Genomic DNA, 17875 nt, shown 5'->3' with positions numbered 1-17875 from the left:
CAAAGCATAAGAATTTCTGTGGAAATGTGTTCATATATGAACTGTGAGGACAAATTCTGCAATAGATAACATCTTGTATAAGTATTTCTGATCATTTCGTTTTCATCCCAGGTAGTGATTGGTCTTTGTCATGTAAACAAAATAAATCCTGCAAATTTGTCCCCAGGGCATAGGTGTCACACGGGGGTGAAGGCCGGACCGGGGTACCACCCTCCCCTTCCTCCACAATGACAGGAGCCGGGGTGCTGCAGTGTGACATTATCCTGAAGCAACCGGCTCATGTCACTGAGAAGAAACTGGCATTTCAGGTCTAGTCTCCGGGGGGCAGTGAGGTAAACGGGGCTTCCTGCGAAACCACACCCTGGAGTGACATCAGCAAGGGACTTTCTGCAAAGCCATGCCCCTCTCTATGAGGACACCCTCCTTTTCGAGTACATACGCCTCGGCGTGCAAGGGGATTACTATTGGCCACACCGTGTGTCACCAACCCCGGTGCCGCCACTTCTCCAGTGCTGCTCTAAACAAGCAACCTTGTAAAAATGATCACTCGTAACGCCAACAACAAAAAAATACCCAACTTTTGGATTTGGTTTAAACATTATTCATGTTTTTGTGATAATGTAACTACTTTAGAATAGCAATTGTTCAACAGCAAATTTATGAATCCAGTTCTATATGCAAAATATCCGTACCGTGCTCAATCCTATATGATTATTTATGAATAAATTATATCGTAATATCAATAGTAGCCCATATTTTAACTGAAATCTAGATCTAAGAACTCTACACTGTATTTGGTTGTGAATTTAAGGTTGTCCATGTCTTGCAGAAAATTGATCAGTGTCTGTTCCTCACATCTCTTGTAGGTACCATTTTAGGGTATATGTGTCCCACCATATACCCTAAAATGGTACCTACAAAATGATTTAATTCCAAAGGGCTTGAAAGTCAAAAAAATACCCACACATAGTAGAGACAATCTATCCTTCATGACAAAATGGATCACCATCCTCACATACTGTTCAAAAAAACTAATTGAATTACTCATAGAGAGCAACACAGGGTAGCTAAACGTAATTGAGAACGACATCATTAAACTTGACGTCAAATTAGAACCCTACAAACAGGAGGTGGAATTCAAAAATCTTACAGATCTCACAGCACAGAGAGTCTTAAATCGAGAAAACTAATTATTGGAGGTGAAATAGAAAAAGATCCTTAGGGATAAATTTGGAGTAGGCAAAACACAAAAATGTAAGACGGCTAAAGCAACACACAGAAGTCCAAACAAGCAGACCGAACACAAACAACCTTTACTTAGTGACAACCCAATCAAACCCATATACAAGAATCTCAATCTCATATACCAACAGTATATGTCCAAAATACATCACTTAGATAGAATTACGAACAAACACACATCGTCAGTCTCCTCAGCATAGGACACAGAGTCTGAAATTTCCTTTTCTATATATGAGATAGAAGAAGACTCCCATTACGAGGATCTAGCAAGATTATCAATAGAGAAAGGATGTGCAAGCTGTAGCCAAGCACCCACATTCATTACAGATAGAACACACCAGAGGACAGAGAAACAATATCTTCCGATAGACTGGGACTGAACCCCAAAACAACACAGGGGACAGAGGTACCAACACCGCAAGGAGTGCAGGAACAAGAGAGTACCAGACAAACAGAAATATCAGAATCACGTGCTACAGAACTCCATTTTTTAGGGGTCAGCAACACAGGGGGGCAAAACACCAACAGCACACCCATCAAGAAAAGGAAGTTAGAAGAACAAGAAGAGGATGTGGGAGTGGGGGGGGGGGGAGAATTACAAAAATAGGACACCACCCACCGTAGAAGAATTAGGAAAGGGAATCTTCAATTTAAGTGATGCTACACTCACGGACGACCATTTAAGACTTCTAGACAAAGGGCTAAAATTTGCTCCAACTAGTAAGCTTGACAAAATCAATACCTACCTTGATTTACATAGATTTGCACGTACATTATCCCTAAAAAATATTTTGCAACCACAGAACCAGCTCCAGTAAGAAATGAGAGAGCTGCAGAAACATTTAAACATAGCGCACTAAAACCACCATCTAGCTTCAATCCTAGCCATTTGAGGGGCCCACAAGTAGAGGCATTTGTTAAGATGGTAGAGAAAGACATTGAAACATTAAGTACAAACAGACATATACAAAATCTGACCAAAAAAGAAAAGACAGCACTACAAGAACTACAGGACAATAACTCGTTGATAATAAAACCAGCGGACAAGGGGGGAGGAGTTGTTTTACTAAACAAAGCTGACTACATCAAAGAGGCAAACCGTATTTTAGACAACACTCAGACATACAAGAAACTACCCCAGGATCCGACTAAGACATTCCAGAAAGAACTAGAATCACTCCTAAAGAAGGGAGCAGATTTAGGCATTCTAAACGAACAGGAACATCAATACATAAGAACTCAACACCCAATAATCCCAGTATTTTATTATTTACTAAAAATGCATAAGAATCCACTCAACCCACCAGGCAGACCCATCATATCAGGAATAGGTTCTCTAACATCTCATCTTTCAGAGTATCTGGACATATTTTTACAACCTTATGTACAAAAACAAGAGTCATACTTACGTGACATAACACATATACTCAACAAGTTACAAGAAATCCAATGGGGAGAGGAATTATGGCTGGTCACTTCAGATGTCACCTCCCTGTATTCAATAATAGATCACAGCCAAGGATTAACTAGTGTAAAATACCACCTAGAGAAAGATACAAGTGTGGAAGACCTACAAAGGCAGTTCATTATTGGCAGTATAGAATTTATACTGAAACACAATTATGCTTGGTTCGAGGGGACTTATTACTTGCAGACCACAGGAACAGCGATGGGCACGAGATTCGCCCCAAGCTACGCCAACCTCTTCATGAGTTGGTGGGAGGACAAATTCATATTGTCCAATCCAAAGCTTGGGGAGAATGTCATGCTCTGGACAAGGTATATAGATGATCTGTTCTTCGTATGGAGAGGTGAGGAACAGACACTGATCAATTTTCTGCAAGACATGGACAATAACGATAATAACGATAATAACCTTAAATTCACAACCAAATACAGCAAAAACAGTGTAGAGTTCATAGATCTAGATTTCAGTTAAAATATGGGCTACTATTGATATTACTATATAATTTATTCATAAATTATCATATAGGATTGAGCGCGGTACGGAAATTTTGTATATAGAACTGTATCCAGAGGCTGGTCACCTATACAGTACAGCAGCTTGTCCGAACCACAAGAGACTCAAAAACATAGATTTATGAATCCATTTGCCTTTTACAGACTAACCTGTACCCATGAGCTTTACTGGGAATTTTATTTATATTGTGCACACTTATTTCACAGCATTTTACAAAGAATTTTAAATCATTCTCATCAGTCCCAGCCCCAGTGGAGTATACTGTATGCAATGTATCTTCACTACCATATGTACACACGTATATACAGATGTGTCCTTGTACAACTATACTTTTTGTTGGTGCGAGACACCCGAGTCCCATGCTGTGTATTTTATCTTCAATTTTGTTGCTTTTATTCTCAATTTTGCATCTTTATATGTATTCTAAGTGCGTAGGAATTTGTATAAAGGCCCTCATTCCGAGTTGATCGCACCAAGCAACTTTTTGCTGCTGGTGCGATCAACTAATCTCCGCCTATCGGGGAGTGTATTTTAGCATAGCAGGGCTGCGATCGCTTGTGCAGCCCTGCTATGCTAAAAAAGTTTAACACAAAACAAGACCAGCCCTGGACATACTTACCCTGTGCGATGGGTCCAGCGATGATGGTCACGGCTTTGACGTCAGACATCCGCCCTTCGTTCACCTGGACACGCCTGCGTTTTTCTTACCACGCCCCGAAAACGGCTTCAAACGGTCAGTTGACGCCCAAGAGCGCCTACCTGCTGTCAATCTTCTTGCGGTCGCCGCTGCGACCGCTTTCTTAGCTGTCAGCATCGTTGCATCGCTGGGCAAGGCCTTTGCCTTTTAACATTGAATACTTTTTTGCTCCACTTTTTTAAATTTGTGTGTCTTAGTACCGCTTATAGTATACTAGGTACTTAGGATAAGTGTTTTGCTGCGTCCAATTTACAAAGTATGTAACTCTCTACATGGGGCAATTTGGCACAATTTGAGGATCAGTGTTTGTGGACACTAGGGTTCATTTTTAAAAATTTTGGGCAGAAAGTCAGCATAGATTTTTGGGTGTGGGAGGAAACCGGAGCACCCAGCGGAAACCCACGCAAACACAAGGAGAACATACCTGCTCCACACAAGTGGGTTATGACTGGGATTTGAACCTGATGAGTGATGTGAGGCAGTAATGCTAACCACTACATAAGAGCGTCATGCTCTCTGATTCTTATATATGTGCCAAATACCTATTAAATACCTCCTAGCCACTCTTGTGTTTTCTTATCCCTCTTCTCTTTGAGGAACCTACTATGCACACCTATATAATACTGTGTAGACCAGTGATCTCCAACCCGTAGCTCACGAGCTACTGGTAGCTCGCCGTGGTATTTTCGGTAGCTCACAGAGTGCACGGGCTTGGGCAGTCACTGGCACTCTTCCTCCCTTCATTTTTAATATGGTGCCGGCCGTCAGCCAATCGGAGCTCATGGACCGGCAGTGACGGCACCTGATTGGCTGACGGACCGCTAGTTTTGATGGGCTCACTTACCAGCACCATATTTTAAATGCCCGCCGCCGGAGACTCTGTCACCCTCCCCGCAGCCGCTCTCCGGACTTCACAGGAGAGGCGCGTGCTGCGCTCTCCTCCCCTTCCGTCCCTCATACAGGAGGAGCAGCACAGTAGAAGAAGCCAGCAAGGTTTAGCACTGTGTGGGGCACTGTATCTGACATTGTGGGGGGGCATTTTATCTGGCGCTGCGGGGGGCATTTTAAATGGCACTGGTGGGGGCTTTGTATCTGGCACTGCTGGGGGGCATTATTTGTGTATCTGGCACTGCTGGGGGGCATTATTTGTGTATCTGGCACTGCTGGGGGCATTATATGTGTATCTGGTGCTGCTGGGAGGCATTATTTGTATATCTGGCACTGCTGAGGGCCATTATTTGTGTATCTGGCACTGCTGAGGGGCATTATTTGTGTATCTGGCACTACGGAGGGGGGGGCATTACTTGTAGTTGTGAGGCCACACACAATTTTGTTAGGCCACACCCACTTTCGCAGGAATGCACACGCATTGGGGGTAGGGGGGAGCTCCTTCAGAGGTTTTATTTTCCGAAAGTAGCTCACACCCCAATTAAGGTCGGAGACCACTGGTGTAGACTGAGTGATATTCAAGCCTCCCACTTTTTTTTTTTTTTCCGCTTATGATCTTGTATGTATGTGCTGCTACTTCTTGTTTTGTCAACTAAAATAAAACCTAATATTTAATCTAGTCATATTAATTAATATGAGGACACCTAAAAATAGCACAAACTAGAGATAATATACAAATATACAAATATAGACACTGTATACCACCCTGACACACATATATTGTTTGTAAGTGCTAATAAAAAATCTGAATGAACATCAGTTGATAAAAGATGCTGTGACATTATAACATCCAATTGAGTATATTGTGGCATTGAGAGTGAATAGATCAGGCATTCCCAACCGCGGTCCTCAAGGCACACTAATAGTGCAGGTTTTAGTGATATCCAGGCTTGAGCACAGGTGACTTAATTAGCACCTCAGTTATTTTGATTTAACCATCTGGGGTGCAGCCTGGATATCACTAAAACCTGCACTGTTGGTGTGCCTTGAGGACAGTGGTTGGGAATGCCTGGAATAGAGACTATATTATCTCAAATAGAATGAGGAACTAATAGTCCTAATAAGTAATGTACTTTTCGGACTAATTAATTGAATTTCAGTTTACTGGAAAGCTCTATAATTATAGGAATGAGAACACTGCAGTCCGATATTCCCAGGAGACCACCCTGCAGTGTGTGCACCTTTTTCTAAATCTCCTTTTAATCAGTCATTTTTGTGTTCCATCTTTATTCGGGTTACGTTTATGTGACCGGTCACAATACAGACGCCGGGATCCCGGCATCTCCCTCCGGTTGGCATGCCAACCAACAGGGAACACTTGTGGGTGCCCAAAGAGCGACCGCCGGCCATGCATACCCAACCCCTTTATTCAGCATCAATAGACTTGTTATATGGTACAAAGTGATTCTGTGACCAATAAACATTTCCATGTTCTCTATAGTACTGTTTTTAGATATTTATTTTTCTTATTTATATATTTCTTTTATTACAGTATGCATTTTAAACAAACCATGGTACATTTTGCCTTATCCTATGGTAACAAGTGTTTCTGATTCACAAATCAGCTTTGTTTTGTTTGGCAGCTGTTAAAATGCCTCTCAAGTAAACCAGATGGTCTGAAACTAATACTTGAGACAACTTAGAAGTTATACTGAGTACAGACCCCACCAAAGCTGATATTTTTCTTGTTAAAGCATGTAATAATATGTAAGTGACTTCCTTGGATTCTTAGAACGCTATAATTTAGTCTTTTATTACTACTCCAGACATAGCTTGGAAAGATGATTATTTCAGGTGATTCCTCAAATAATTACCGTAGTATTTTTTCTGCGTTTGAGCGTAAAGCCATTTAATCTTCGTGTTATTTTATCAGATTCAAAGAAACTTTTTACCCTTCAAAACTGGAAACAAAGCCTCTGATTTGCAATTATCCTGTAATTATAGGTATGATACTTTGCATCTCCATTGAAAGCTGCCATAGATTGTAGATTAATCATTAAAAAAATTGCATACAAGAGCAGGATCAGACCCTCCAACATGACCCGCCCACTAGGTACAAAATGCTCTGTGTCTGGACTTCCCTCTTAATTTACGATTTCCATCACCTGTGTTGAAATAGTTAATGGATAAGAAAGCTGTTTCTTCACAGGTGATGGCAATAATAAATTAAGAGGGAAGTCCAGAAACAGAGCATTTTGTACCTAGTGGGGCGGGTCATGTTGGAGGGTATGCAGTATTCAATTAGCCATGGTAAATTACCGCAGGCTAATTGATCACCCAGGGCTTCCCAGTTATCCTCGAAGCCAGGAGCTATCGGAATTTTTTTCACTTGCTCAGCGACTCAAATAAAAAATCCTCAGTAAATAGCAGGTTAATGATTGCCCAACTGTATTAACAAGCACACGCGTGAACTTTCACGGATTCTGTGTGGCAAACGTAGGATTTCTAGAGGGGGGTTCCAAATGCAATCGACAATCACCCATTTGGCGGAGCACGTGTGGCAGTCTAGTAGAGTGGTAGAAGAAACTTGTAACGACCATGGATATTAATGTAAACATTGGTCTTTCTATACACTGGATACTGTATGGAATACAATATTAATATCTAACACAATAGTATAGGCTGTAGCAAACATATTTAAATAATACATATATACACAAACATAATAGAACCAGTAGTGCACTTTCTAAGAACACATTCTCCCACCTCACGGTAAGGCTCCTGTCTCTTCTTCCTGGTAGCTACTCTCTGGTCCAGTGCACTGATGGAGGACTCAGATCAACACACGGCACGCTAGGTAGAATAAGCTGCTACCACTGGGCATCTGCAGCAACTCTGCTCTGTCCCTTACACTGCATGATGTGGCAGCAGCTCTAGTAATCGTATTATATACTATTGCTATTGTTGTCATAATTTGAGCCACTGGCTAAGAGGAGGGGGGTTTCTGGGCAACCTGAAACCCCCCCCCCCCCCCCTGCGTTTGCCTATGGTTGACACACTACTTTAACAGGAGTTAACAAGGCTGTCGGGTGAAAAATGGAGTGCAATTGAATAGTCACAGAAGGGAGCCCGGCAGTGTCCGCAAGCAGGGTAATATGTATAAGTATGAAGAGGGGCTGTCTTGGGAATGCTATCTGACCCATCACATGATGTCAGTGTCATGTGACATGTCAACTATTAAAATATTTGCTTTTATTAATATTTTTATTTTTAGAATAACTGATATCGGAGACTCAACCTGTATAATGTGGAAATAAAGGTAATTTCAGAAAGTGCAGAGGCTTTGTGCTAGATGGGCATTTATGCATATAGTTAGTTCCATGCAGTATGGTACATTAGGATGACCGTAAAACTGTTGACAGTGTGTAGGTCAATCCCAAAAGGTTGACTTGTACACGGTTCACGTGAGAAAAAGGTCGACACAAGCAAAAAGTTAGCATGAAAAATATTGACACATGAAAAGTTAGAGTTTTTGGGGTGTCAATTTTTAACCTTCAGCCATGGACTGGGCAGCTTATCAATCCCAATTGTAGTCCACGTGGATGGTAAAGTATGAAAAAGTCACAAAAACAAAAAGAATTGTGAAAAACTCATGTCGACCATTGTCATATCAACCTTTTGACCATGTCGACCTAATGCAAGTCGATCAATAGTTGTCGACCTGTTGACTGTCAGTCTTTTTACTGTCGACCTAAAGACCGGCTACTGTTCCACGCACAGGCTTGAACCCTTAATATTGACACACACAACCTGTAGTGACCTTGATGTTGTCAATTTGCATACATGTTCATCAGTCTTATTCACACAGTGGCTCAGTAATATATGATGTTAGTAGCCTCTACATAGTCTCTAAAGGATAACAATTTTGAACTCATGCAGCAGCTCTAACCTGATGTTTTAACCCAAAACCAACTTGGAAGTTTTGTTGTTACATTAAACCTGTACACATTGCTAAAGGAAAAAAATAATTCTCATCTATTACATGGCCAAGGTATATCTCATTCCTTATTTTCAGCTCTTATTGTATCAAGAATGGTAACAAGTTCCCAACCATAGACAGCAATCTGCAGTGTGTTCTTTGTAAAGATTTTTCCCGCTTTATTGCCTTATTGATTTCCACATTTTGTATGTACTGTATGTGCCTGATGCTGACTGTTGCTGTCTAGCTTTAGCTAATGGACAGTGATAAGTTGGTAACGTTGCAGGTTAGTACAAGCTTTCTTTATTTTCTAGGGCATTAATAGCAGCAGTCGTTTCTTTGCTAACCTAATTGTTCATCACTGAAAGCCGCCATGATCTAATTTCTTACTGCAACCATTTTTTTTACCTTTACATAGTACCATCCAGTGGTGGATTTTACCTATGGGCTGCATGACTGCAGCCCACCCAGTAAAATCCGCCACCTCAGCTTATGTCAGTGAGCCAGATGCAGTCCATGAGACTGCACTGGCTTCAATGTGACTGGCAGTGACTTCCTATTGGAAGTTCTACCTGCCAGTCACAACAGTACAGACAGTCCCATTTACCGTCGCCTCCACTATGTATGTGCCGGTCCCGGCGTCTATCAACTACATTGTACAGGTGCTGGGACAAGGCAGCAAGGAGCCGCCGCTGGTGCCATCATATTATTACAGTTTTTAATTTATTGTTTCATTTTAAGAATGTAATCTATTTAGTAAGTTGTCGGCACTGAATCAATGTGTTCCCTTTCACTTTTCGCTGCAGTGATGATTCTATAGGCTACAGTCTCATAAGTATTGGTTCAGCTCACAAAATGGTTACCTCCATGCAGTGCACGTGATGGATACATTTTATGGAGATATATACACTAGGTCTACGGACACTATGTCGACAGTGACTATGTAGACAGTGACTATGTAGATCCCAAACTACCGGAGATTGTATCCCAACACAGGGGGTAATTCAGACCTGATCGCAGCAGCAAATTTGTTAGCAGTTGGGCACAACCATGTGCACTGCAGGTGTGGCAGATATAACATTTGCAGAGAGAGTTAGATTTGGGTGGGTTATTTTGTTTCTGTGCAGGGTAAATACTGGCGGCTTTATTTTTACACTGCAATTTAGATTTCAGTTTGAACACACCCCACCCAAATGTAACTCTCTCTGCACATGTTATATCTGCCCCCCCCCCCCCCCTTCCCTGCAGTTCACATGGTTATGCCCTACTGCTACCAAATTTGCTGCTACGATCAGGTCTGAATTACCCCCACAGTTTTAATGCTACATGCCTTGAAGTGGCATGCTGAAAGTTGTAATGGTTGGCCAGGTAAAATGCATTATTTAAATAAAATTCCTGATTACACCCAGTCACTGTTGTCACTGGACTTTAAACAGCTGGTCCAAAGTCCCTTTTATATTTATTCACAATAACTTTATATATTTATTCATCACAGATGACATTGTCAAAATGTGCCTTTCATAGATGGAAAAAATGCCATAACAGGGTAGTGTTCTGTCCTGTGCTGGCCCCACACATGTGCTGTCATAACGTCACACTGAGTTGGCTGGAGTGCTGGGACCTAGAAGAAGAATAATGAGCTCTGGATGGTTCTTCCGGCTGCAGAGTGCATTCCCAGAGTGTCCAAAGGATGCTCCAAACAACTACATGCTGCAGGGCGATGTCCATGTACATTGCAGCCCAAATGCAGGTGCCATGGGGCAGCGATGGTTCCACCCTCTAGACCAGTGATCTCCAACCCATAGCTCACGAGCTACCGGTAGCTCACCTGGCACTCCTCCTCCCTTCATTTTTAATATGGTGCCGGCCGTCAGCCAATCAGAGCTCGTGGACCGGCAGTGGCGGCACCTGATTGGCTGCCGGACCGCAAGTTTTGATTGGCTCACTTACCTGCACCATATTTTAAATGCCCGCCGCCGCTGGAGACACTGTCACCCTCACTGCAGCCGCTCTCCGGACTTCACAGGAGAGGCGCGCGCTGCACTCTCCTCCCCTTCCATCCCTCATACAGGAGGAGCAGCACCGGCGGCATAGAAGAAGCCAGCAAGGGTTAGCACTGTGTGGGGGGCACTGTATCAGACACTGTGGGGGGGGCATTTTATCTGGCGCTGCAGGGGGAATTGTATCTGGCACTGGTGGGGTCTTTGTATCTGGCACTGCTGGGGGGCATTATTTGTGTATCTGGCACTGTTGGGGGCATTATTTGTATATCTGGAACTGCTGAGGGGCATTATTTGTGTATCTGGCACTGCTGAGGGGCATTATTTGTGTATCTGGCACTACGCAGAGGGGGGCATTACTTGTAGTTGTGAGGACACACCCAGTTTTGTTAGGCCACACCCACTTTTGCAGGAATGCACGCGCGTTGGGGGGAGCTCCTTTAGAGGTTTTATTTTCCAAAAGTAGCTTACTCCCCAATTAATGTTGGAGACCACTACTCTAGACCCTGTGCCCACATCGTTGGCACTGTCACCAGACCCCTAGCTATGGCCCCTGATGGAACCTTATTTTAATTTGTGCTTATAAAAAAAGCACCTCATAAGGATGCTGTAGACTAATATGCATAGTTCAGCACCTTCCCCTCCCCTACCCATATACTGTATTTCTTCTAGATTTTTTTATAAATAATATCATCTATTAAAACTTATATATTTGTAAAGGTTGTACATACTTATCAAGTATTGTGATAGTAGCTCTTACACCACTACATTGTGATCTGTCAAGTGGATGTTTTATTGCTAAAACCTACCACTGTTTTGAAAATTGCCTTTTATGTTTAATATGCTATAGGTGCCATTTTTGTACTCTTCACAACTATTTGTGGCACATATATAATAGCATCTAAATATTGAGAAATATATTGCAAACCCAGCTGCTTTAAATATCAGACACAATTCAAAGTGCCTACATAACATTGTGTTTATATCTCTGTTCCCCATTCATCTGTATGGCATTTCCTTTTGCATTTTGTCGCTGTATCAAAGTGTAAATATCATAATATATCAGAATTTGCTTTAATTGGAAAATATCAAGCCAAAAGATACCTCTCTTAGGGGGTCATTCCGAGTTAATCGCTCGCTGCCGATTTTCGCAGCGCAGCGATCAGGTAAAAAAACGGCAAAACTGCGCATGCGTACGGGCTGCAGTGCGCACGCGCGACGTACTTTCACACAAAACTACGCAGTTTTACACAAGGTCTAGCGACTCTTTTCCGTCACTGTTGATCTGTGATTGATTGAAAGGAAGTGGGTGTTTCTGGGTGGTAACTGACCGTTTTCCGGGAGTGTGCTAAAAAACGCAGGCGTGTCAGGTGAAAACACAGGTGTGCCTGGGGAAATGGGGGAGTGGCTGACCGAACGCAGGGCGTGTTTGTGACGTCAAAACAGGAACTAAACAGACTGAAGTGATCGCAATGAAGGAGTAGGTCTGAAGCTACTCTGAAACTGCTTGAAAAAAAATCAGCACTGTTCTGTTAACCTTTCGTACGCACTTCTGCTAAGCTAAGATACACTCCCAGAGGGCGGCGGGCTAGCATTTGCAGTGCTGCTAAAAGCAGCTAGTGAGCGATCAACTCGGAATGAGGGCCTTAACCAACAGCCTATTTAGTTAGGAAGTAGGAACACAATACACCAGTGGTTACCAAACTTTTTTAAATCACGGCACCCTAGAGTTCCAGAATTATTTTCACAGCACCCTGGCCCCAAAGTTTCTTATTTAGAAATTTAGAAAGAAATATTAAATTAAGTAAATTGTGTTTATATGTCATCCTTAGGTTCAATTGTGTGGTGAGGGACAAGATTTGCTTCTGTTTGGCCACATATTTATGATTGACAGCCACCAGCACTGGTTTTGCTGATTACATTGACCATAATTAATTTGAATTGGTCCTGGACCACCAACCCAAGGCACCCCTGCAAGTGCTCCAAGGCAACCAAGGGTGCCACGGCACACAGTTTGAGAACCACTGCATTACACATTGGAATTGCAGAGATTTTCTGTGCAGGAAAGTGCAGCGTTAAGAAGCGTGGCTGTGTAACATGAAAGTGAATATGGGACACTGTTCCCCTGAAATAACATAGCAATTCTGCTGTCAAAACACATCAGAAAGCATTCCTTATTCATCTCCTTTCTTCCTACACAGCTTTAGAATGCTGCTGCTTCCTGGCCAGAAAACTGTGTAGTTCTAAACACTTATGTGACCTGGGCCTAGCAGTTGTGCCAGCATAAAATTCTGCATTGAAACAGTCCAACTTCGTGGGTATGAAGGGCCACGTTTTTTAAGATTTACATGGTGAAGGGCTCGGTATTGTAAAGAAATTGTATAAAGATTGTACAAGATGGCGAAAAAGTAATGAGAGGCTTATGCCTCTTGAGCCCCACTTCATTAATTTACACCCCATATAAAAGCATTGTACTTAACACCGTCATACATCTATCATTGCATAACTTATAGGCCCTACACACTTAAAGATTTTACTGAACGATATGAACATTTTCGTTCATTAATGAACGAGAACTCGTTCATATCGTTCAGTGTGTAGCACCGCCGTTGAACGATGCGCGGCCCCGCGCTCGTTCTCCGTTGGTGCCGGCTCGTTCATACCTGCAGGCCAATCTCGTCCATATTAGCATGCAGGGCTATGGGGCTGGGTGATGGGGGGAGTGACGAAACTTCACTCACCCTGTGTCAAACCCCCCCCCCCCCGCGCGTGGTCCGACGGCGCATCGGCCATCGGGCAGCCGAGTGTGTAGGGCCCATAAGTCCATCATAGCAGCCCTGTCCCCCCATACAGTTGCATGCCATCATACACAGTTTAGAAAACACTAACGCTGCATTGCATATGCAGGCACAGGCTTGATTGCAAACAGAATATAACTTGCCGCGTACTGATGGTGCCACGCTAATTGAGCGTGGCTACATCGCAGGCGAGTGGTATGCCTAGGCATGTCGCCGAGCATACACAGACGCTCCCATTCACTTTGAAAGGGGCACGTGTGCGTCTACAACATGCGCGCGCCCCGTTCTCTTCCCGGGCCCGCCCAGGCAAAGACGGAGCCACGGTTAGCGTGGCTCCATCTGTATCATTTTAATCCGCAGAGTCTGCTTGTGCATCTTATTTACATAGCGATGTGAATAAGATGCATTTTCTGCAAAAAATACTCCCGGCACTAACAGAGTGAGTTGCACAGGACCTGCCAGCTCACTAACTCCAGGTATCTGCTACTACATGGTTTATTGAGGCAAGATGTAGGAGGACAGAGGTGCAATTTATGTTTTTGCTGGTGGGTGCTCAAGCCTGTGATGCCCATCGGTGAGGGGGCATGGCCTCACAAGAAAGAATTATCTTATACCCTAGTTTTTGACCCTGCACCAACAGACCTCGGCCACCACAGGGAAAAATAATAATTACACCCTATTAAGCCCCACACAGTAATGCCCCTTGCACCATATTATGTCACACACCGCAATGCCCGTGATACATTAAAGCTTCTAATTACTTTTAAATTACCTGCTCGTTGTCAAGGGATTCACGCGTTGGGTGTCTTGCTCGTTGCCAGGGGTTTCTTGATCTGGGATACATGCTCTTTGCCAGGGGTTTCATGCACTGGGACAGGTATCATGCTCGTTGCCAGGGGAAATGCTTGTTACCAGGGGTGTGTAACGCTAGTAGCCAGGGGTAACGCTAGTTGCATTATAAACGAGTTTAATGTCAGCTATCGAATAATGTGTATAAATTAAATTAACTGTAATCGGCGCCCATGTATGAGGACACATTTGTACATGACCACCATATACAGTTACATTACCACAGTAACAGCTTTATCCCAATGACAGAGCCTCATACTGTATGTAGCTATGTGCTTATCCTCCTTTAGCCCTTTTTACATTTAACAGTTTCAACAATGTGTTTTGATAGCAGCAAAAAATAATAACAAACTGACACCTAAATGTCCAGACATGATGAGCCACTTACTGTAGATACCTCTTGTGGTATGGCAGTGAGCTGAGTGGGATTGTAACTTTAATCAGTGATTTAAAAATGTCCTTTTGTATTTCTTTGGAGACTAATAAAGATGAAGAATCTGAGGAGGAGGACGGAGATGAGGAGGAAGATGGAGAAGAGGATGAGGAAGAAGATGAAGATGATGCAGATAATCCAACAGCAGAAAAGAATGAGCTGAACACACAGGAAAGCAAACCTGATACACCAGTGACACCACCAATACAGGTATGTCACATCTGTCTCTCAGGGGCTGGTTCAGAGTAGGCAGCAAAAAGAGAAGAAGTAACTTTGCACATGTACAAACTATGTTGCGCTGACTGCAAGGTGTGCAAGTTAATTTTTCTTATGGTGCATGTAGGACAAGTACTGGCTGCTTTTGCACATAGCCTACACATGCAGGACATCTTTCATTTTACCCTACAAATTAGACTTGAGCTAGGACACACACTTCCTAAATCTAAGGGACCTATTAATCACCATCTGCATCTTGGATGCGGATGTCATGTGATAGAATCGCCCAAACTCACACTGCGATAATTGATTACATCGCAGGGATGTATCAATTATTGCATGCAGGGACAGAGCTTGCGGTCAAGCTCTGTCCCTGAGATGCCTCTTCGCAGCATCATCGAGGTATTTTACATAAATAATACCTCGATGTCCTGCTGCGCATGCGCCGCCGCCGCCCGGTTGACACCCCCCCACACCAGTCGTGTCTACCCCCGCGCACCGGGAACCCCTCCCCGCAGGATAATATACTCACCTGTCCAGGGAGCCGGTCGCGCTGCTTCTGCTGGGCTGCCGGGCGCCGGATCCCGTGTGCTGCGGTGACCCCCGGTGCTGTAAAGTACGCTGCTGCTAAAGTTTGCAGCATCACTTTACTGCACCGGGGTCACAGTGCAGCATATGGGGGACTCGGCGCCCGGCAGCGCTCAGCGGAGCAGCGGACACCGGCTCCCTGTACATGTGATTGTTTTTTTTTTCTTTTTACTATTTTGTTTTCTTTTTTTCACACTTTGACCAGCTTGTGTGTCCATCGCACACACATAGCTGATCACTGTGGGCGGGTCCCGCTCAGCTTTCTCTGCCAGGGGCAGAGAAAGCTGGGCAGATACCTCCCTATCGCAGTGCTGCCCTGTGATCTCGCCATCCTGAGCTGGCAAGAGTATCACAGGGCACACTGCGGTATTTTTTCACATTTTTTCAAATTTATTTTTCTAGTAAATCTGGTCAGATTGCATTTCCCATTATAAGTACGGGGAATACGATGTGGGTTACTAAAAAAAAAGGGAATTAAAGGGTTTGGAGCAGTTTTTCATGAAAACTGCTCCAAATGCCTTTTAATACATTTTAGGTGATACTAAAATAATGTGAAAAGGGTGTGAAAACACCCTTTTTCACATTATTTTAGTAAAAATGTTAATAAATAGACCTCTAAATCTTTCTACACATTTTATGCCTGTCTCACATGGCAGTGCAACATGGTTTCGCCAAGGTGAAAATGTAATTCCTTTGTCTGCATTGCTCCCAACTGAGAATCAGCCTGTGTTTCATTTCAGTTCAAAGTGGTTGTAAATAGTTCAGACAAAAACAAAACCGCATAAGAAGAATGGATACAGCACACCCAATCCGTGTTTTCTGAAAATGGGAAGTCTGCCAGCTTGGGGTTAAACCAATTCCCCATTAGAAAAAATGCTATTAACCACTATAAGCTTAATGAGCAGCGCCTTAACCCATTCTGTAGTTCAAAAATCCGACTCGTATTAAAAGAACACTGTTTAATAAAAATAAAAATCATCTGCTGATGAAACTCTCAAGGGAGAGAGAAACTGGTTAAGGGACATTGGATAGAGCTGATTCTCTGTACTGCACTGCATTCCCTATTGCAGGGATGGGGAACCTACGGCCCTCCAGCTGTTATTAAACTACACGTCCTAGCATGCCCTGCAACAGTTTAAGCATGGCCTAATAGCAAAACTGTAGCAAGGCATGCTGGTATGTGTAGTTCAACAACAGCTGGATGGCCAAAGGTTCCCCACTTCTACCCTATTGTGACATCTAAAGCTTATTGAATCCAGTGAGTGCACAAGAGATTGGAAAAAAGGTTCCAGCACTCCCAGTGGGTTAAGCTACTCAGCCAGCAGCAGAAGTCTCTCATAGAGACCTTCCACTGAGAGGCAGTCATCACAGACACACAGAAAGAGGCTCCCGCACCAACAGCTTCCTGAGCCCTCAGCACACAGCGGGGACCCCTCACAGAGACCTCCTATGGGGCGGCATCTATCAGTGGACCTTCAGCACACACAGTGACTTTGCCTGCACTTAATTTCTGCTAGCCGTTTACACACATTTATCTGAATGTAGCCAAATATATGGTAGAACTCGTGTGTGACAGAAGGTGTGTGATTTAGCTAGAGCAGCTGCAGCAGTGATCGATCTGTGAGTGACTTTTTACCTGAGACTATACATTGCAGCCAGCACCTATGACCGGCAGAACACAGGTATAGTCTTTTAATTTGGCAACTTCATGATACCAGTCATTGAATATATACATCTGCCAATGAACTTTAGGAATATTCTGTGCCTTTCACTATTGTTTGACCATCATTTGGCGCTGTGGACTATTCACGCCACCAGCGGACCCACTGGGGCACTAAGTAACACAGGCCAGATATTTTGCTTCACAAGTAGGACACTTTATGCATATGTTTTTTCTTATTTTTATGCAACATTAATATGGCTCTATCCAACAATATTTTACTGTTTATTGTCTATGTAACTGATTTGTTTTTTATTTACACTGCTCAAAAAAATAAAGGTAACACTTAAACAACACAATGTAACTCCAAGTCAGTCACACTTCTGTGAAATAAAACTGTCCACTTAGGAAGCAACACTGATTGACTATCAATTTCACATGCTGTTGTGCAAATGGAATAGACAACAGGTGGAAATTATAGGCAATTAGCAAGACACCCCCAATAAAGGAGTTGTTATGCAGGTGGTGACCACAGACCACTTCT

At 43.2% G+C, this 17875-nt stretch overlaps 1 protein-coding gene across 2 annotated transcripts in view; it reads left to right on the top strand.

Annotated features, from left to right (window-relative positions):
- RPGR (retinitis pigmentosa GTPase regulator) overlaps positions 1–17875 on the top strand; it is a 309545-nt gene that overhangs the window by 252814 nt on the left and 38856 nt on the right. For both annotated transcript variants that reach the window (XM_063955571.1, XM_063955570.1), the window contains exon 14: positions 14913–15077. In XM_063955571.1, the coding sequence (XP_063811641.1) occupies positions 14913–15077 (165 nt within the window). The remainder of the gene's footprint in view (positions 1–14912; positions 15078–17875) is intronic.

Source organism: Pseudophryne corroboree, chromosome 2 (assembly GCF_028390025.1).
Source record: "Pseudophryne corroboree isolate aPseCor3 chromosome 2, aPseCor3.hap2, whole genome shotgun sequence".
NCBI classification, from domain to species: Eukaryota; Metazoa; Chordata; class Amphibia; order Anura; family Myobatrachidae; genus Pseudophryne; species Pseudophryne corroboree.
The sequence above is the reverse complement of the archived record's forward strand: the minus strand, read 5'-3'. Positions and strand labels throughout refer to the sequence as shown.